Here is a 22,009-nt window from a genome sequence, read left to right on the forward strand (position 1 = left end):
TTCCTTCATAATGGTAGTCTTTGTTACCACCCACAGGGTGTATGCTTGATTTAATCCCTTTACTCGTCATGATATGCTGCTGTGTCAGGAACTGATCCTGGCCCAGAACAGTTATTTCTGGAAGGGTATTCAATTGCCTTATCAACCCAGCGAATTAAAATTCCAACATCAGCAGTGGATAAACTTTACACCATCTGTTTGTTTTGTTTTGTTGGGGGGGGGAGAGTCTTTGTTATCAACTTGTCTTTTGTATTTTCTAATATAGTAATGGTCTGTCATAATAAACCTGATTTGCTACAAGTTTATAAATGTTAGTATGCACTTACCCTGCTTCACATCTGAGGCTTAGCTTACACTTTCCATTCACTGTATATCAACTAGGTACGTCGATAACTAGACCACAGTAAATGGCTTCTTCCCATAATAGGCATTGGAGCAAAGCCTGCATTCCTCATAAAGGAGGAATAATTGACATTCAGAGGAGGAGAACTGATTAAATAAATGCCTCTAAGAGCTCAGGAGAGATCTGTCCCCTGACTTTCTGTTGAAATAACTCTTGTAAGATATTTGTGCAGAAGTATGGGGCAGCCTTGGAACTTTCTTCCTTTTATTTTATCGCTTCTCTGGTGTTTGCTTTTCATTAACCTCTCTGAGATGATGATGATGATGATGATGATGATGATGATGATGATATAATAATACAACTTTTATTTATACCCCGACTTCCCCTGCCGAGACTGGACTCAGGGCGGCTAACATCAAATATGTAACATTGGTATAAAATCAAACAATAATTAAATTACCTCCTAAAAACAAGTCAGGATCAAATTAAAATCTAATTAGATGGCTTTCAGCAGGATTAGGGTTGGGAACCGTAAATAGTTTTCAGTTCATCCTTACTGTTGTCCGTCTGGACTCTGGTGGCTACAGCTTCCCATTTCCTCATCCTTAGAAACCGTGTCTTCACAAAATCCTGATTTTCAGTGTGGCCATGTATGTGTGTGTACACAAGCACCAGTTCAGTCAATTTGTAGTGGTACCTGAAACAGTCTAGGTCTGCTTGTGGTACACTATGGCTCCATGTGAATGGAGATTTTTTTAAAAATTTGCACTTTTAACATAGCAAGCAGCAGAAGTTATGTTCTAAGCAGTACATTGGAGTTATCTCAGAAATCCTGTAGCTAACTTACTTGCTAATTATGTAATTGCTAATTGCTCATCCCTTTCTCTTCTTCCCATCCATTCTTAGTGGCTGTCTGTCTGTCTGTCTTACACACACACAGAGAGAGAGAGAAAGAATTTATAATATGAAAACTATCCGGATTCTTCTTGGACTCCATATAGTTTTGACACTTTTTTTTAAGCCATAACTTCTCCCGACTCTAAATCACCAGATGTGGTGAAAAGGTACGCATGTCACAGCTGTGTGGAAAGGTGCCAAAATGAAGCACTTCTTATCAGATCTTACCACAGTATTACTGAACTAAAACTAGCGTTGTTTGTGTTTGAACTGTGTCAAATATTTTTATGCCTTCAAACAAAATATTGATTCCACTGAGACGACTGATAAAAATGTTTCTGTGCTCTAGTTTCTGACATTTTCAGGACTACTTGCCTGAAACAATATTTCCCAAACAAAATAGTTGGGTTTTTGCTTTTGCTGTCACCACATTTTTGTCAACAGTAGGCCTTTCCTGCTCCCCTGCTCAGGAAAAAATATATATTGTTTACACTAGAAGCTGAAACCAGGGCTTTAAGAGGGCTGCAGCAATTTTTTTTAGGCTACTTTATTTCCAAGTTATTACTGTATTGTCAAACTTCTACTAAAGTGAACTCCAAATAAGAGTGGCAAAAACTAAGTTTGGAGTACCGTAGGTACTAACTGTAAATGGTGCTGAGACTTGACTTTGTCTGGAAGCCCCACCCCATCTGAAAGACTTGCTCCCTAATCTTAGAAAGTGGGGATAGTATTCTTGATGGCCTTTATTGCTGTCCACAATTCAAGATTGACTCTCAAATATACTCCTTGCCCCCTCAATAGGAACTTTGCTCTGCGTTATAAGTTGTAGTAGGAGGAGTGGATGTCTTAGTGGAAGAGTACATGCTTTGCATGCAAAAGGTCCAAGGTTTAAACCACAGAGTCTCTTAAGTAGGGCTTGGAAAAACTCCTGTCTGAAACCCCCCAGTTGGTGGGAACCAGGCTTCCACAACCTGATGTTTTGAATGACAAGTCCCACCCTCTCTGACTATTGACCATTATAGCTAGACCCAATTTGAACTTCAGATATTGGGGGGGGGGGGATCAGTGTAGCCCTAGGGCAGTTGCTCTGTCAGCAAAAAACATTTCATCTTGCCATATGAAACAATCCCCTCTCTCTTTCCCCAGCCTGCTGTTGTGCTGTCTCTCCCAACCTCAGCACCAGGTGTGTTTTTTTTTGGGGGGGGGCAGTAAAGCCTCATCACACTAGTGGAAAACCTATAAAATCAGAATTTGCTATGAAGGGTGACTTTCTTTCATACTTTATAAGATCAGTTTCTCTAGGAAAATTATAAGGTGGGGAAGGGTTCCATTTTGTCTTTAGAAGTTTTATCACAGTGCATTTTCTGAATTCTGCTGGGGGGGGGGGTAAATGAAGGCTTGGGGGGGGTTGCCCTGAACTTTTATATGGATGAATCCTGATTTCTCTGCTGCAATCTGAAAATCAAATTGAAAAGGTATTAACAGAGCAACCAAGTTGTGCATTTCGTTAACATGGCAACTGTTCACATAGCTGCTTTGCATTCCTTGGCACCTCTCCTCGTAGATAACTCTGGTCACAGCTAATTTCCACAGGTGGTAGGAGTAATGGAAAGCTTCTATGTGACTCTGTTATTGTGCCCCCCCCCCCCGCAGTTTTATACTTCCTCTGCCCTGACTTGTCTCTTGTGCAGTTCTATCAGCTACACTTCAGGGAACATTTTGGCATTTTAATGAGAGCTTCTGTGCTCCCCTGCCAGATATCTCAGCACCGGGGACCCACTTTGATTCCCTGCCCCAGCCTTTCTTGAGATTCAGCTGTGAAACCTCAGAAAATGCCATTCAAAATACGGGTCAATTTTTCTGCTCCTTTCATATATCGAAAATCTCTACCACTTTATCTCAGTTTCCCATTTCTCTGGTCTTCTGCCCTTTTAAGTTTCTAAAATCTGACTTTGTTTTCAGGACTGTTCTCTTTGACCAGTTTCTTACAATATCAATATCTGAAGGGGCTCTCTGGCAAATACTGTTGATAGGAATACTTCAATTTAATAATAAAGTACAGTGCTCGAAATAGGGTCTTAATCTTTTGATTTCTCATGTTTTTCATTTTTACCATGGTAGTCATTAAAATAAATTCAGTACAGTACTTTACTACATTTCATGACTGGATTATTAAATATATCCTCGTTGCATCCAGAAAAAAGCATTTACAGCATTAGTCTGAACTACGAATAATCTTACAGTTTGAAATTATTTTCCTTTTCCTTTGAATAGTAATTACTGTTACTGACTCTATGACACTCTCTCTGTCTGTCTCCCCCTCTCCCTCCCTGCCCCCTACCTTTTGCAAATTGTCATAGAAGAACATTCCCCAAACAAAGAAGCATTGAATTTTATGACATTTCACATGTACCAGGGCTTTTAAAACTAGAGTGTGTGTCAAGTTGTGTAGTATTAAAGTCATCCTTACTGCAAAAGGCTGTGATTCAGAGCACAATTTAAGGTATGCGTGTCCAGTGGAAGTTTTTAGTAGGATAAAAAGGTGGAATGCATTCTTTTGCTATGGTTGATTTTATTTCTTCCAAATATGCCATTTATAATGTATATCTATAGTAGCTACAGTTTCTTGGTTCATATGTAACGGGAAAGAAGAGTTTGAAGAAGAAGAGTTTGGATTTGATATCCCGCTCTATCACTACCCGAAAGAGTCTCAAAGCGGCTCACAATCTCCTTTCCCTTCCTCCCCCACAACAAACACTCTGTGAGGTGAGTGGGGCTGAGAGACTTCAGAGAAGTGTGACTGGCCCAAGGTCACCCAGCAGCTGCGTGTGGAGGAGCGGAGACACGAACCCAGTTCCCCAGATTACGAGACTACCGCTCTTAACCACTACACCACACTGGCTCTCTGATTATCTAAACTGATTATCTAATCCAGAAGTGTTGAATTACAACATGTTGAGGAGGGAACAGGCCATGCAAATGTGGAGCCGAGTGTCCTGGCTCCTGCAGGACAAAGGACTCTTAACTCGGATCTCATTTACTACTGTATGATTGCTCAGTACTGTACAAAATCAATGCAAGGATCACCAACACAGCAGTTGACCAGGTGAGCTGAAACATTGTTCCAACAGTTGACACACCCCCTGGGCTCCTGTAATAGAGAGAGGTGGTCACGACTTTAGCACAGCAAACAAGGTGGGACCTGGCTTTGTGCCTGCAAACAGGAACTCCATCTAAGGGGCTGGGCTGTCTGTTTACACTGGTGTTTGCTTCCTAGACGATGGAGAGGTTTCATACTGGACATTGAGCGCTTCCTGGGTGGGTGGTGGCTTGTCAGCAGAGGCTGGTGGGGGCTAGTAGCATGGCAATCTAGTGGGCCCATCCTCAGGGTCAAGTTACTCACCCACGAACAAATTCCCTAACAGCTCAGATGACTCCTAGGGTCCCGATATGACTTATCTTAACCTGCTGGGGTCTTCCCCAGGGTAATCTTTGGGCACCTCAACCCACCCCTGCCCCCGGTTGAAACAGCCCCTCCAGGATGCTGTCTTGGGACTCATTACACTGAGACTCATTCATATTTCACATAAAACCAAGATGCATACATCCCAACTGAGTTATCTGGGGTACTCAGAATCACCTGTTGACTTTGAAATACTAAATAATAATAAAATTATTGATCGTGGCTGCAAACATAATAGCAACAATTCACATCTCTTGTGCAGAACCATATGGAACATTTGTTAAATTCTTCTATGACATGGTTATCTTTTTGTGTGTTTGCAGTTGTGGTTTTAACCCTTCTTTGCAAGGTGAACCTTTCACTTTTTTTTCAATGTAGGGATGTGCTAGAAGAACCTCTTAAGAGGCGGCTAAAGTTAGAAGTGTTCAATACATCCAGCAATTACCATGTCCTCTTACAGCTTTTTGAAACACAATTTCTTATTGATCCTGTACCTTAGAGGTCTTGCAGAGCTTCAAGGCACACCAGTGGGTAGAATTTCAGCATAGGCCTGAAGTAATTCCAGGGCACAGCTAGAGTAATGGAAATTGCATATCCGCTTTGAAGTTCTCCTTCTGACAACCCTCAGATTTTTCGCATCAGAATAAGTCAGCACTTTTTGTGAATATTGCAGGAACGTTTGCATTTGTGTTAGATTAGAAAAGGTCACCTTAGAAAACCAACAGACCGCCTATCAGCCCCCTTTTTTCAGTTGACTTTGGAGAGCATTTCCATTCTCTGAATATTAAAGCTAAGCCACAACATTCTGTTATTGCCCAGCTTGGTGGCAGTTGTCTGGAAGGACCAATTCTGCTACTGCGTGTGCTGCATGACTCCTCAGAATCAAACCCCTTGCTTAAGCAGCCTATTCGCTTCCTTGTTTGAGGCAGTCCTTCCAAGTTTAAAAACCACAAGCTCATTTCAGGGGAACATGAGAAGTGCCTTATACGGAATCAGACCATTGATCCACCTAGCTTAGTACTGTGCACACTGGCTGGCAGCAGCTCCCCAGGATTTCAGACCCAGGAGTCACTTCCAGCCATACCTGGAGATTCCAGGAATTGAACTGCGATCATCTGCATGCAAAGGTGGAGCCCTTGAGTTACAGCCCTTCCCTTGTATATAAATGCTATACCCATTTCCTGTTCTGCTGTAGATCACATGTTACGCGTGGTGGGGAATCTTTCAGTGGAAACGCGGGGTAAAACGTTTATGAATATATTAAATGCACTTTGTTTAATAGTTTGCCACAGCAGATCAACCGAGCTTTTTATCCAGCTAAGTTACACTCAGTGACCCACCTATATTGGCCAAGTCCATTTATTTTGCAGGGGTCTTCTCTGAGTAGGCCTAGCATTGGATGCAATTCCTGATGTCTTGCAATGTATTAAGGTTGTTACAAGTGCCTGCTTTGATACAGGTGTACAGTAAAAGGTTGGCAATAGCAAGCATGTCTTCCTGTCCGCTTCATCCTGAGCATTGCTTAACAGGCCAGTGCAGTAGCACAGATTAGACACATCTTGGTTTCAGAACATTTTGGAAGTTGCGCATTCTTCCAGAACAGATTCTGTTCAACTTCTGAGGTACAAGTGTATTTGGATTTGGAAGATGTGTACTGAAACAGAGTATTGGGGGGGGGGGGCCGCGGGAATCCTGAAGTTGAAAGGGGGATATAAAGCATTTGAGGTGATACAAATAGGGTTGAGAGAGAAAAAAAATGTGAATGAGAAGTAATAGATGATCTCTTACTTTATATAGTTTAAAATACATTGTTTTATATAAAATTATTGTAAACTGCTCTGATAATTTTGTATGAATAGCAATCCAGATATTTATAAACAAGTGTAAATGCAAAGACAACTTCAGCATTTGTTACTACTAAAAATAATATGTGCACCAGTGGACTTATTCCGTGTATTCTGCTTCTGTCTCAATTATCTGTTTACATTGTCAGCATCTCATGTTCTTTTCACTGAAGCCCTTTCAGTTCTGATTCATTGCTTCTAGCATTTGTGCCTTCCATTTTTGCTTGTTTTATTTGCTAGGAGCCTCCAGTAAGCCAGTCATCCTGAGATGAGGGGGATAGTTGCATTTAATTCACATGGCAATGCTGTAAAATTCTTTATGGTCCTTGAAGCAAAATTACCAAAGGGTAGCTTTACTATTGTGTGGTAGTACAACGACCCAAACACGGTCATAAAAAAACACTGTCAATTAGCACTCAAAGAGAGATGTGTCTCCCTCATATCTGAAATTTGGCTTTCCATTACCTTTGTGTATTGTCCAACATAATCACAGTTGAAGACGCAGGAGGCAAACCTAGAGCCATTATTTTTAATTGGTTTTCTTTATCGTAAGAGATTCTTACTAAAATTCTTCTAAGCCTTTCCATGTTAAGTTATGCAAGGATAAGATAGGCAAAGTTGGGAACCAGTGACCCTCCAGTTGATGTTGGACTGCAACTCCCATCATCCCTGACAGTTGTCCAGGCTGGCTGGGGTTGCTGGAGCCCCAACAACAATTAAAGGGGCCACATGTTCCCCAGTCCTGGTTTATAAGATGCATAGAATTTCTCCAGCTTAAAATAGCAGATGAGATCTTAATGGAACATTTCATATGGAAGGTGGCTGTTGGGGGAGGAGGAAGGCCTGTGGTGCTAGATTTCTTTCTTTCTTTCTTTCTTTCTTTCTTTCTTTCTTTCTAGAGGCACAAAATGGCATTTTGCAAATTTCCTGGTACATTATGCTATATTAAATTGACTGAAGTTTAGGGACACTTCTTTATTTTATTACTTTATCACTTCTTTATTTTAAGTTTACAAATGAAAAATATAGGGGAGAATGCAACAAATGCATGTTGCTATACAGGTGTACTTGGCAGGGATCTGTTATTGTCTGCAGGTCTCTGAGTTGATGTTCGGTGACAAACCAGTTTTTGGTGTTCCTTAATGGTTCAGTTTGCGCATAGCACTACATCACTTGCATGCACAAACTGGAGCAAGGCATACTGAAACCTCGGGCTCACATGCTCCTTTTCCCTCCTCCTACACTGTGTGCATAAGAACTTAGGCTAGTCTTTCATTTCAGTTAATATTGCCTTGCTGCCTATGAACAGAGACTATGGTTTTAATCCAGACTCTTGCCAGTCTCTGATCAGCAGGCTTATTGAACCAACCAGAATTTGTGATATGCCCTGGATTTGGTTCACGAAAAATTTCGGAGGAAAGTGAGACTAAATGCTAGTGAATTGCTGCTCCCAGCCACGCAGAAGGAATGGGGGGGGAGGGGAGTGACCAAACCCTAGGTTTTTAAATTGGACTCATTCCAGTTTGTGTACTAGCAGTAAAACACGGTTTAGTGTGAAGTGCCGGTGCATCCAGTGTGAGGAATGTTAGAATGTTTAACTTCACATGGGTGTTGGTTGGATAAAACCATTTCTAGGGTATCTCTCATACATATTGTTATATATTTGTACCAGCACAGGTTCATGTTGGGGGATCATTGTGGCAACAGTGACTTGATTGAGGTAGTACTATGTCTTAAGTTTAACCTTGTTGCATTCGCTGAACATCAGGTGTCCATATGTGTGGACAGGATGGGGGAGAGGCTTATCATTAGCATCTCCAGGTAGAAGTGGGAAAGCCCCTTCTATGAAACTCTGGAGAGCTGCCCACCATCAAGTGTAGACAGTACTGACTGTCTGAATCATTGTAGAAAAGCTTTATATGTAATTTACTTTTTCATCAGGAATATGTCAGCTGCACTGTGAAACAAGTATAACTTTACATTACTATCCCATTTGAATGTGAAGGGTGGTTGAGAAACCTGGTGGTGTTTTTTTACGTGGGGGGCAGGTGAGAAATCACATAGGCTTCTGAAGATGAAACCATTTATGTGGCTGAGGAATTACTGCTGAATATGTATGCAATGCTTGTGAAAATTAGAAAGTTATATGCTGTCTTGCTGGATGTGAGGTGTCTCATCAAAACCAGCACATAAAGTACAGATTATTCCTTTTTATTGGGTCAGCTCTTGCTCTGAGCAAGATTGTCCAAGTTTCCCAAACCTTGCAGACTACTGCCGCAGATAAATGTTGCTGTGCTTCAGTCCCTTGTAGAAAGTGACCTTGTTAGAATAAGATTGAGAAAATGAGAAGAAAGTAGCATCCAAATGCAAAAAAGGACAGAGTAATAATAATTGTGACAGTTTCTTTATATATTTGAGTCTCTTCCCATAAAATGTCAAGAAGCAATGAAAGATCAAAATTCAGCAAATACAACTTTTCATTCTCGCCTGCCAATACTTTATACGTTATTAAGGTCCTTTCCTTCTAGTCTGTCTAGCTCTCAAAAACATGTTGAAAATGGGTATGTGGGGTAAAAATATTAAATGTGGATCCCATGTTATAGTTTGATGTTTTAGATGGGCCTTGGGTTTGAAAGAGTGGAAGATGGCTGCACTGTTTATTTTATTTCCTTTAAAACAATTATACACTCGTTTACAAATTCCAAGGCAGCTTGCATCCTGAAACAATACATTGAGCAGAATTCTGAAAGAAACTCTAATAGGTGAAAAAATGTGATTTCAGGAGGTGCTGATTAAGCTTCGTGCCCACTTTATTTCCAGTTGAAAGTTGAATGTGCAGGGAGGCAGTAGAACACTTTAATCATTCTGCTCTCTACTCTTGTTTGGAAACTAGATATCTAAAGTAGATGCCAGATCTGCCATTGCAAACCTCCTCTGCTTCTTTTTGTAAAGTAACTTCAGCTAGCCAGTCACACATTTCAGTACAAAGTCACTACAACAAACTTCCCTGATCTACAATGTAGGAAGGGTGGAGAGATGTCAGCTACTGACCTTTTTTTGTGCTCTGGTGTAAAGTTTTGCAACATGTTCGTTACCTGTTAGGACCTCTGCTGAGTTACGCTTCTGACAAGGATGGAAAACTTTTGTTAGGAGAAGTAGTTAGAGATGTAGATACAACACTGGTGTCATTCCTCTCATCTTAGGTCAAAGTGTGACCCACGTCCGGGTTCCAACTCTCAGGTGACATACAGTGATTCAGCATATTCAGTTCCTACTTACTGTATTTTTCGCTCTATAGGACACACCAGACCATACGAGGGGGAGAACGGGGGGGGGGTTTCCCCCTCTCTGCTCAGCGCCCCTTCAGAACTTCGCGCTGTGCTCCAAAGGCTTCGGGTTCCTTTCACTGAAGCCAGGAGAGTCTTGCTCTCCGGGCTTCAGCGAAAGGAACCCGAAGCCTTTGGAGCGCTCCCTCTGCGCTTCAGAGGCTTCGCGTTGCTATCGCTGAAGCCAAGGAGCCTGCATTCGCTCCATAAGACGCACATACATGTCCCCTTAATTTTTGGAGGGGGAAAAGTGTGTCCTATAGAGTGAAAAATATGGTAGTTACTCCTTGTCTGGATACTTTGATTTAGAAGTGGGAAGCTGAATATGATGGGGCTCATTGCTAGTGACAAGCCTTCCTTTTCTTTCACCTTTGGCAATCACTCGTAGCCAAGTAAGATTGTCTTCCATGAACACGGTTTTAACAGTGAGTCCGTAAGTGACTGTGGAGGCCAATTCTGGATCTACACAATGAGGCCATAGCTTTCTGGGCAGGTGTTGATTATGGTGAGGGTTTGCCAAACGTGCCTTCCTCGTGGAACAATTCTTGCTTTCGTCCTGAGTTTGAGCATCTTCAAAGTCCATGACATCTTTGGTAAAGGCTGTTCTCCAATTGGAGCGCTCGCAGGCCAGTGTTTCCCAATTGTTGGTTTTATACTACATTTTTTAAGATTTGCCTTGAGAATCTTTAAACCTCTTGTTGACCATCAGCATTATGCTTTCCATTTTTAAGCTCGGAATAGAGTAATTGCTTTGGAAGAAATTGATGTTGGAGAATAGTTGCTTCAACACTGGTGATCTTTGCTTCTTCCAGTACACTGGCATTAGTTTGCGTGTCTTCCCAAATGATGTGTAGAAATTTTTTGGAGACGCCGTTGATGGAATATTTCAAGGTGTTGGAGATGGGGTTTATGTAGTCCATGTTTCACAAGCATACAGTTGGTAGTACAGTAGCTTTGTAAACAAGCATTTTGGTTTCCCTGTGAATGTCCTGGTCCTCAAACACTCTGCATTTCAATTGGGAGAAAGCTACACTCACAGAGCTCAGGCGATGCTGGATTTTGGCATCAATGTCAGCCCTTGTGGAAAGATAACATTACACCATTGAGTTGGTGTTCCTTTACAGGGCATGTGATGGGCCAAATGGTTGAATTGAGTCTGATTTGATGAGCACAGGAACTCAGCTTCATTCATCATTGACTGAAAAATCCTGGGCTGACTTCTTCAGTTTATCACTGTTAAATATGCAAAATGTTTCCTCCATCTCCATTCTCAGAGCAGCCATGGCACAATAGGTCATTAATGATCCTTTTTACAGTTAAGAGATTTAGGGTAATAACTGGCCAAAGATTAACAAGGGACTGCAGAGGGGGTTTTCGATTTTAACCCAGACTTCCAAACTAATGTAAATACTGTGTACATATTGACACAATGCTAAAACCTGCCTGGCTTTATTTCAGACTGTTGGTAACATGCAGTGTCCCCTGTTGACTGGCATCAGGACATTGCCGACCTTGGAAGCAAAGGCACCTGAAAGGCCTTCAAGCAGAAGCAGAGATCTGCCCAGGGAAGAAGAGCGGGAGAAAAAGAAGAAAAAGCACAAGAAAAGATCCCGGTCAAGGTCAAGGTCGCCTCCTTCCAAATATCACTCTTCGTCTAAATCCAGGGTTCGATCACATTCAAAAGCCAAGCACTCACTTCCCACTGCCTATAGAACTGTCCGGCATTCCAGGTAGGTTTTCTGAACAGATGTTATTGTTAAGTGCTTTTCTACGCTCATTTCTTTTTCCTCGGAGGTGCCGCCTTTGTGAGGCTGCCATACATGCTGTTTATTCACCAGGTTCAGATTAGATCTTTATGATATATTGCCTAAAACTGTAATGTCTCGAGCAAATGCATGTTTTGTTTTTGTACTTGTGCCCTGTCTTCCACACATTAAAAGGTTATAGAGAGCTGCAGCTGATCACATGGGGCACACACACCTTATGCTGTTTTGGAAGCAAGGTGTGTCATTTTAAAATAAAGCACTACTTCTGTGGCCTCAGAGAAGCCACCATTTCTCAGCCTCCCCACCCCCCCCCCAAAAAAACCCCACCCTCTAGCCCCTCTAGCATTGTAATATGGGAATTAAAACAGGTTGCTATAAAGATTACAGAAGCTCAGTACTTGAGCTATTCTGAGTGTTAACCTATATTGAACTTTTTTTTAATTGGGCATAGCATAGCCACCCAGCAGTTTTGCTTTTACTTTCAGGAGCACAGCTTAACTTGGTTTTGTTCTAATAAGTTGGCACACATTTTGTTAGGAACTGGTGTTAAAACTTTGTTTTGATTTGATTAAACAACCTTTAGGACTGATTTACCTCGAGAAGATGAATTGAAGTTCGGGTAGTCTGTGTGTTTGAAAGCTGAAGATTAAAGGGCTTTTGGAACAAATGGCACTGTGCACAATTCATACCTTGCACAAAGTGATATTCAGAGTCCTTCTAGGGGCATCCTGCTGCTCCTTTTCTTCTTCTTCGCTGAGTTACCAGGCCAATTTTGAAAGCAGGCATGGTCTTGTTCTAAAAAAACCCAACAACGTTGTGTGGGAATGTGGTGCTATTCGGAACAAGGGGCATTCCTTGCATAAGAGAGCCCTAGCAAAGCTTTGTGTGTTCTCAGCATATATTTACCACTCTGTGGTCCCTGAAATAGATGTGTTTTATGTTTTTGGACTAAAGCTCCCATCAGTCATGGCCAGCATGGCCCTTGATCAGGGATGATGGGAGTTGTAGTTCAAAACATCTAGAGGGCATCAAATTGGGAAAGACTAGTGTAATGGTTCTAGGGGTTGCTCATGCGTAAGCCGGTGCAAACACCCGGCTGGGTTGCCTGAATGAACCTTTCCTGTCCGGACAGCCACTCACCCGTGGCTGTCTCAATCACTGGCCGAATCCGTCAGTGGGCGTTTCTTAAACTTCTTCCAGCAAAGAAGCTCTTTGACGCCTAGTCTCCTCCTACTCTCTCTGTGCGAAAGCCTTCTGCGCAAGGAGGGCGTAGGCAGCGGAGGACCTCTACTCTCCCCGCTGGACCCCGGCAAGGAGTCGTGGGACCGCCTCGCCGCTTCCCCCATCTGCCCCCCTTCTCCACTGGTGCTATGCTGATTCTCTTCCCCAGAAGATGGGCTGCCTGATGGGCTGCCTCTCCCACTGCCCGGACGCTCTCCGGAATCCCTCTGGATTTTGCTTTCTCCCTCCGGCACTGATGGCAGTTCCCTGACAACTAGTGTACACAGCCCTGAGCTAGTCAGACAAATAATCCAACCTAATAAAAGGCAGCGTCCTGTGTTCCAGCATTAGCATATATGGGGCTAGAGGGCCTCTGGCAGCAAATGGTTCCTCAAACCTCATGCAGCTTCAGATACACCTTGGAAACCTGATAGCTGCTAGCTTAGAACCACAGTTACAACTTTTAAAGGACCACACCATTGTAGATAGAAGTGTGAAAATATGCCTAAAAGGGCCAGACACAAAGAGAGCATGACTAGGGAATGGCTGTACAAGTGCTGAGTCACTTGTTCCCATTTGGACCTGTTGCCAGCGGGAAGATATCGGGGGGGGGGAGCAAGAATATTGAGGGGTTCTGGGTTCCTATCTTATATTAACCAGATTTCTCAAAGACCAGGTGCTGGTCTGCAAATCAGGCCATATGTGCAGCATATACGTACGCCCTTTTTAATCAACTTTTCCCTGTAGAGATTTTTGCTGCATAGCAAAGCCATTCATGGATAGCAAATATGAATTCATTTTGGTAGAAATTTTTGTCCTGCCTTTATAGTGCTGAAGCGCCACTCAGGGCAGCTTACAACTATTTGAAATCAAAATGTCATAACAAAACAATAAAAGACATTTTAATACACATTAAGTATGCTAGCAAGGCAGCATTAAAAATGCTGCCAGACCACAGATAAAAGCATAACCTTTATATAAAACAGAATATACTTAGCAGGCAAAAAGCCTGCAGGAATAAAAATGTCTCTTATCTTTCATCAGCTGGTAAAGTGAACCTTCTGCATTTCAGCATGGCAAGATACTCCACAGTATCAGTATGTCCTGTTGTTGGGTGGCCATATTAATATGTTTCAGATACATTACTGTGAGGAAAACCTCAAGTTTTCTTTCCTTGTCAGCTTTCTAGACTCATTCCAGCTTTTCCCTATTGGCTCATGCCCCAGTGGAGGATCTTTTTCCCTAACACATAGGAAAAATGATCACTTTGGGGCCCCTTTTGTTGAGCTGAATCCAGCACCTGATCCTTGTGTTTGCTTGGTTGGCCTCACACATAAGCATAAAATGGATCTCAACATTACAGTGGTTTAGTAGCTGTGAACCGTCAGTCTTGGAATACCTAATGCATGGTATCCTGGTTGAGAAAACTCACAGTTAATACAAATAAGGAACATATTAATTATGAATATGTAAATGTTCTTTATTTTTTGCTTACAAAGTTTGTTGAATGAGGTTGGCATTGTATGTCAAAGGGTGGAGGCAGAGATAAGATCATAAAAATAAGTGGTTACACAGTGAGTGATTTAATTTTGCAATTAGATTTTACACCTGAAAATCCTCAGGCCACTTGTTCACAAAGTCCCACCTACAGAAGGATACGACACTTGTTCTGGGGGCCTATCTATCTCAGGCTGCTCCTGATAAATGGGTGTGGAGGATTGCCAGACTCCCAAGTTTGCATTTCAGTTGAGGCAAGAATTTCATTTCACATTAATTTTCTTTATGTGTTTCACTAATAGATTACTTTGCTAAGCCACCTACTCTGTTTACCCAGCTAACAAACCCTGTATAGTAATTAGCAGAGAGAGGCATGATTAAAGGATTACTTTTAAGATTAGCTGATTGGCAGAGGTAAAGTTAACATGCTTATTGTCTCAGTTTCAAAGAATCAACTAGGCTAGGGCGCAAAATGGTTTCCCTTTGTTAAAATGGTGCAAATTTGTGCGCTGCGTTGCTTCAAAATCCATTCATTTCCCTTGGAGGCAACATCTTTTCGCACCAGTGCTGCTCCTTAAGATGTAGGATTATATGCCAAATCTTTCCAACATAATAGAACTTTAAACAGACCTTGTTTAGCAACACAATTGAAAGGGAAGGCCTTATTAATATTTCACACCTTATCAAATAAGATCCTTACGATTTATCATGTTAAAATAAGGCTTTTATTCAAGCTAGTAAAAGCAGCTCTTCTCTATTTAATACTGTGGGGCGGGGCGGGAAAGTACCATAGTCAAAGCTGTGTTTGTTTTTAGACAGACAGACAGACAGACAGACAGACAGACAGACAGAGGGTTTTTTCTATAAAAATGTTTAGGGGTACAGTACTCTCATTTTGACTCAAGAAAATCACCATTTTATAGTTCAAATCGGGGGAAATAAATACAGTAAATGGACAAAAGTACAAAGATTCACAAAATGTTTAGGGGTATGTGTACCCCTGCATACCCCCAGAAGAAAGCAGAACCACTTGAAATTAAAGAGCATGACACAGCTACTTACAAAGTAGTTTAAGCAAATAGCTTCCCTATTTGTCTGAGCCCTTGTAGGCTGAAACAGTTGTAATCACACTTCCCTTAAAAATTCAGCTGCAGTTGAGGGATCTGAGCCCTTTTAGTGACCCTTCTTAACTTCCCAAAGCAGCCTATTTATTACTATTATGAAGGTGAAGTGTGTGCATCCATATCTAATCCCAGAATCCGCAGGGATGTAGAGCATGGAGCCATGGCTGAGCAGCCCATCAGTGGGAGCAGCATCTGAGTGCAAGAGCTCTCAGGCAGCTTCATTAGTGCAAAGAGATGACTGCTGAGCCTTTAGAGGAAAATCCTACTAAAGCATCAAGGTTCTGACTGATCTCCAGCTTCTTCAGTCTTGGTTTTTATCCCTCTTTACTATTACCGCTATCACTGTCCTTCTGTGAAAGATCGGGGATAAGATCAGATTTTCAAGGCAAACTGCAGTCACTCTGCAGTGCAGTACATAGCAACTCCCCCCCCCCCAAAAAAAAAAAAATTCTTAGCACCTCTAGGTTAGGACTGCGAAAGAACAGTGTCTGAAATTCTGGAGTGCTGCTGCCAGTCTGGGTAGGCAGTCTTGAGCTAGATAGACCAGTGGTCTGATTCAGTATAAGGCAGCTTCGTTTGCTCACCTACTTAACATATCAAATCACTGCTTATAAATCTTTAAAAATGCATATGGCTTTGGAATCAAATAATTGAGAACTCAAAACGTGTGTGGGTGTGTGGAAGAAGGACCCTCAGGAAGCCGACAGTATCTCCAGTGAACAATATGTTGTCATAGAATTATAGAGTTGTAAGAGACCCAGAGGATCGTCTAGACCACCCCCTTGCAATGCAGGAATAATCAGCTGGCCCATACGGGTTATCCGAACCCATGATGACCTTGGCATTATCAGCACCACGCTCTAACCAACTGAGCCACCTATCTGCTGGTTCTTTAAATATATGTATATATATATATTTGTGTTGTAACAGGATGTACATCTTGCAATGAGTTTTGAAGATAATGCACGCCTACCGAAATCAGGTAATGAAATTAAGGCCCATCCCTTCCCACTCAGATTTTGAACATTTCCCTCTTCTGCCTCCTGTTCAGGTCTCGCTCAAGATCACCCAGGAGAAGAGCTCACACACCTGAAAGGCGCAGGGAGGAGAGGAGCGTCCCAACTGCATATCGTGTCAGCAACAGTCCAGGAATGAGTAGGCGGCGCACACGTTCCAGGTATGAGGCTGTGTTTCAATTAAAGGTTTCCCTGGCTTTTTTTGGCTTTTTACTTCTTTAAAATATTCCTATTTGCAAAGTGGCCTACAGCATTGCTTGCTTGTTTGATATGCCGTCCTCCAACCAGGTATCACTGGGAGGTTTACAATATAAAAACACAAGGTTCCATAACATAATGACAAACAAAACAACAACACACCACACCACACCACACACAGAGAGCTTAAAAGGCCATGGGTAGGTTAATTAGTCAAAAGGCCCAGGAGAAGAGGAATGGTTTTTTCCTGGTACCTAAAGATACGTAATGAAGGCACCAGCTGAACCTCCCTGGGGGGAGAATGTTGCCATCCTCCACACCTGTCATGCAGGGGGCACAAAAAGATACAAGGGGGCCTTGTATGAAGATTGCAATTACATAACATGCAACTTTTAAAAAACGAATTAATGCAGCAGCAGCCCCATTTCAGAAATTTAGCTGTAACATTCTAAAACAAGTTTGTCTTTCGGAATGTTAGAGGTTTTCTTCGTTAATTTCCAGCTTGCATGCTGGCTGGAAATGTCGGAAGTTAGGAGTCCAGAGTATCGGGGGGGGGGGCATCACCTTAAATACAAAATACAGTGCTTTCTTCCTTTCAAATGCCCCTTCCTAATTTCAGAGTGGTTCCTTGTAACAAGGAACATCACAGCCTTCATAGTCTTTTCTGTGCAACACAAGCAAAAAGTACTATCAAACTGGATGTACAGTTGCTTGGCAGAGTTGAACAGAAGAAAGGGTCTTATGTTTTTATATTCATCTTGGGCTTATCAACTTCCTGGTTACACAACTTGTGCACTGGATCTATTGTAAAAGTAGTGTGTTGTTGAGAGTCCAGCACTGTCTATGTATGTGGTGGAGTTGTGAGTAATTGGGGGGGGGGGGTTCCCCCTGAAGTTGCAGAATGCCACTTTCCAAGTTGTTAATTTTTATATCTGTTGGGGACATCTGCCACTGACAGCTTAAAAGTCCTTTCCCTTTTATAGTTTTGCTAACTGCTGTATTGTGACTGCATGATTTGCTCTGTGATCTCAGAAAGTAAATAAAAATTCTTTTACCTTTTTCATCTTTCTCATTGTACATACAAGACCGATATGGAGGCAAGCAAAATGCATGCCACAAAGCTGATGGCTGAGGAGATAATGGGGATAATTAATAATGGCCAAACAATAAATCCTGCAGTGGTAATACCATAGTCATAGGAACACATAGCTATGGTTCCTTAATAACGCAGGAGCCTACCCATCCCAGTACTCTGTGTGCATTGCATTATCAGCTTTCTGGACAATGTCTGGGTATTTGTGGGTTGCCAGCAGTCTCTTTTTTCTGGAAAGCTTTCAGTTACAGAAATCACTTGCCAGTTAACTGGCAGCAAGCTGGAACAGACGGGATAAATATGTGTCTTATCTAAGACATAAATGTGTCATTCACAGAATATCCACATTTTGAGCATAATGCCAGTAAATTGTCTTAGACATTAAAAACAAATAGAAGTTAGACTTGAATGCATTCTCTTCATGCTAGGTTGTCAACATAGCCCAACATGAACCATTTTGTACTCTGAGAGAGGGTAAGCCTTTGGATAATATGTGAACTGGCACAATTGTTGTTGATTAGTCGTTTAGTCGTGTCCGACTCTTCGTGACCCCATGGACCAGAGCACGCCAGGCACTCCTGTCTTCCACTGCCTCCCGCAGTTTGGTCAAACTCATGTTCGTAGCTTCAAGAACACTGTCCAACCATCTCGTCCTCTGTCGTTCCCTTCTCATTGTGCCCTCAATCTTTTCCAACATCAGGGTATTTTCCAGGGAGTCTTCTCTTCTCATGAGGTGGCCAAAGTATTGGAGCCTCAGCTTCAGGATCTGTCCTTCCAGTGAGCACTCAGGGCTGATTTCCTTCAGAATGGATACGTTTGATCTTCTTGCAGTCCATGGGACTCTCAAGAGTCTCCTCCAGCACCATAATTCAAAAACATCAATTCTTCAGCGATCAGCCTTCTTTATGGTCCAGCTCTCACTTCCATACATCACTACTGGGAAAACCATAGCTTTAACTATACAGACCTTTGTTGTCCAGGTGATGTCTCTGCTTTTTAAGATGCTGTCTAGGTTTGTCATTGCTTTTCTCCCAAGAAACAGGCGTCTTTTAATTTCGTGGCTGCTGTCACCATCTGCAGTGATCATGGAGCCCAAGAAAGTAAAACCTCTCACTGCCTCCATTTATTCCCCTTCTATTTGCCAGGAGGTGATGGACCAGTGGCCATGATCTTAGTTTTTTTTAATATTGAGCTTCATCTTCCAGAACCCTCCATTTTTAATAGTCTCTTTCTTCAATAGAGATTGGATATCCTGTTAGAGATTCAACGTGGTACTGTATTGCATCATATTTGGCTTTCTATCCAGACGAAGGAGGAGGAGAAGGCACACATAGGCCCTAGATTGGCTTCCCTATCGTAAGAGTGCTAAATTTTTCATGCAAGAAAATGAACCCAAAAAAAATGGCTTCCCCCCTGTAATCTCTGAGAAATGCCACAGGTTTTTACAAGCAGGCATCCATGGTAAGCATATACTGCTGAAATCACATTCACCATAGAAACAGAATTAATATTTCCTTCCCTCAACCTTTTCTGTATATTGTGGACTAATTATCTGCATATTTCTTGTCTGTACTGCTAGTGCTTGGTTTGCTTTTCTCTGTTCATGTGACATTGCGTCTCAGCATGTGGTATATCATTCTTGAAAGTTGCTTCTGACACACTTGAGCAAAGAAATCAACTTATTTTAAGTAGGCCTGTTTGGGTTCTGTACTTGTTGCCTGTTTCCCCTCCTTTGCCCCTGCCCAAATCACACGCAAAGGGTATAGAAAGCCTAGCTTTAAAAAGGTGATGATCTTACGTTAATATATTTTGAAGTTACTTTTTTATTGGAGCAAATGGTGGCTAAAAAATAAACTATATTGAGGCTTGGGGGGGGGAATCTTTGTCTCATCTGGATTGAGCTTCAGTTTCTTGGCTCTCATCCAGTCCATTACTGAGGTAAGACGAAGAGCATACTCCAAAACTCCAGATAACCCTACTCAGTGTTTTCATGTAGATATTTAAAAGCAATAGAGGGTAAAATTGAACCCCAATAAACCCCACATTGACAGCTTCACGGCGCTGGAGAACACTCCCAAAGCAATCCCGTCTGGAAACATCCATCCAAGTAGGACCAGAACTACCGCAAAGTGGTTCTACCAACCCGTAACTGACGGCTGCTTCAGAAGGGTACCATGGTTGATGGTATCAGAAGCCACTGAGAGGTTGAGGGGAATGCCATGTTCTTTCCTGTGGCTTATATATACTTTTTCCTGTTGCTTTCCCAATGAAATGTGAGTTGGGTAGCGAAGCATTATTATTAATTAGCCACTTGGCCTCCCAATGTACTTGCTTCTGTGTACATCTTGGTTAATGAACTTTGACAAATTCATGGAGGATAAGGCTTTAACAGTGGCTACCCGTCATAATGGTGTTTTCTCTAGCTCCAGTATCAGAGGCAGTATTATTTATTTAAAGGCATTTACAAGCCTCTTAATATTTAATATCTCTTTAAGTGGTATACAAAAATACAAGCATTTGAACAGAAAAAGATTAGAAAACAGAAATCAAGTTATAAAATAGTCTAGTCTTACGAGTCAGCAAAAGACTAGGCAAAATAACCTACCAATCAAGTGAGGCAACTGCTGGATGATGTTTCATTTATGGTAGAGGGAAGATCGTTACAGTGCAGGCCAATGGCCCCAAATCCTTGTTTTTGTGTTACCACCCTATGATGTTCCGTGGTGCCACAAGTAAAATTTCTTCATAAAATCTCTCTTTCCAGGAGCAGGTGGGCCTTCAGGCGACCTATTTCTGAGTTTATGGTTTTAAATGATAGCAACGCGACCTTGAACACAGCCCAGTAGCTCATCCGTAGCAAGTGCACTTGCTTCACCATAAGTGCAACTTGTTCATCTCCAGATTCTACACTTAGTATGGCGCTGCTTTCTGCACCAGCTGCAAGTGTCCAAACAAGTCCTAAACAAAGCCCCACATAGTGCCTTATAGAAGTCCAGTTGTGATGTTCCGAACGCTTGAATCATATCTACACCTTATATTTAAAGCACTATACTATGTGAACAGTCATGGTTTCCCCCAAAGAATCCTGGTAAATGTAGTATGTAAGGAGAGTTGTTAGGAGACTCCTGCTCCACTCCTGGAGCTACAGCAGGCATGGCCAAACTTGGCCGTCCAGCTGTTTTGAGGCTACAACTCCCATCAACCCTAGCTAACAGGACCAGTGGTCAGGGGTGATGGGAATTGTAGTCCCAAAACAGCTGGAGGGCCAAATTTGGCCATGCTTCAGCTACAGTATCCAGAGTTCCCTGGGAAGAGGCATTGATTTTTAAACCACTCTGGGAATTGCAGCTCTGTGATGGGATTCGGGGCCTCCTCACTGTCAGCACCTTTGAAAATGACAGTTCCCTGGAAGCCATTACTGTTAAAGTGGCTTATTAGTGCTTTAATGGTAAGATGTGGGTGTGACTTTCAGAAAAACCGGGGGCTTATGCAACCTTGCTTATCTAGCTTGTTCCTTAAACTATTCTGTTCTCCAGTAGCAACTACTGGGGTGGCTCAGAAAGAAATGTGCAGGAGGTGGTATGCTCACTCCATGGATAGCTCTGACTTTTCAGACTGAAGGTGATCCTTTGGTTAGCAAGTGCCTTTAAAACAGTTCATTAGTTGGGATTTTAATAGGAGGGACAATTCCATGGAGACGGTTCCTTTCATCTGCCGCAAATACATTTAGAAAATGACACTTCGCAGTTTTTTGCGGGCACCGTTAAAGCAATCAACCTCATACAGTTGTCTCAAGTGTATAGCTTGTAAAAGGTTAGAGCCAAGGCACCTTGGCTGCCACAGCTAAGGTTAATACTTGGGGTTGTTCATCATACTTGTAAAAAAAAGGGGGGGGAAGCACAACACAGCAGGCAAGAGAAATGTAAATGTGTCAAGTTACAGCTTAGACGGTTGAACTGGTAATCTTAATTAAAAGTAATTTGATGCTGGCAAGTTGTTGGGTAGCTCAGGGTGGCCTGTAAAAAGTCTATGCAGCTGGTATGTGTTGGGCACCTGGGCAAGTGTTGGAAAACCAACAGAAGAAACTGCAGCTGCCAACCATGTGCAAGATTCAGGCTTTTCTCCCCCTTATCGGTACAAATGCCATTTTTCAGACAGCCTGCTTATAATCTTGTGTGTGGTGGCAGCTGTACACAATCAGCCGGCTGTGTAAGAAGCTGT

At 42.2% G+C, this 22,009-nt stretch overlaps 1 protein-coding gene across 5 annotated transcripts in view; it reads left to right on the plus strand.

The window, feature by feature from the left end:
• Positions 1–22,009, plus strand: part of SFSWAP (splicing factor SWAP) — a 98,118-nt gene that overhangs the window by 64,710 nt on the left and 11,399 nt on the right. For all 5 annotated transcript variants that reach the window (XM_081174780.1, XM_081174781.1, XM_081174782.1 and 2 more), the window contains 2 exons: positions 11,332–11,603; positions 16,533–16,658. In XM_081174780.1, coding sequence (XP_081030906.1) covers positions 11,332–11,603; positions 16,533–16,658 — 398 coding nt within the window. The remainder of the gene's footprint in view (positions 1–11,331; positions 11,604–16,532; positions 16,659–22,009) is intronic.

The sequence above is a fragment of the Podarcis bocagei genome (assembly GCF_964188305.1).
Source record: "Podarcis bocagei genome assembly, chromosome: 16".
Lineage (NCBI taxonomy): Eukaryota > Metazoa > Chordata > Lepidosauria > Squamata > Lacertidae > Podarcis > Podarcis bocagei.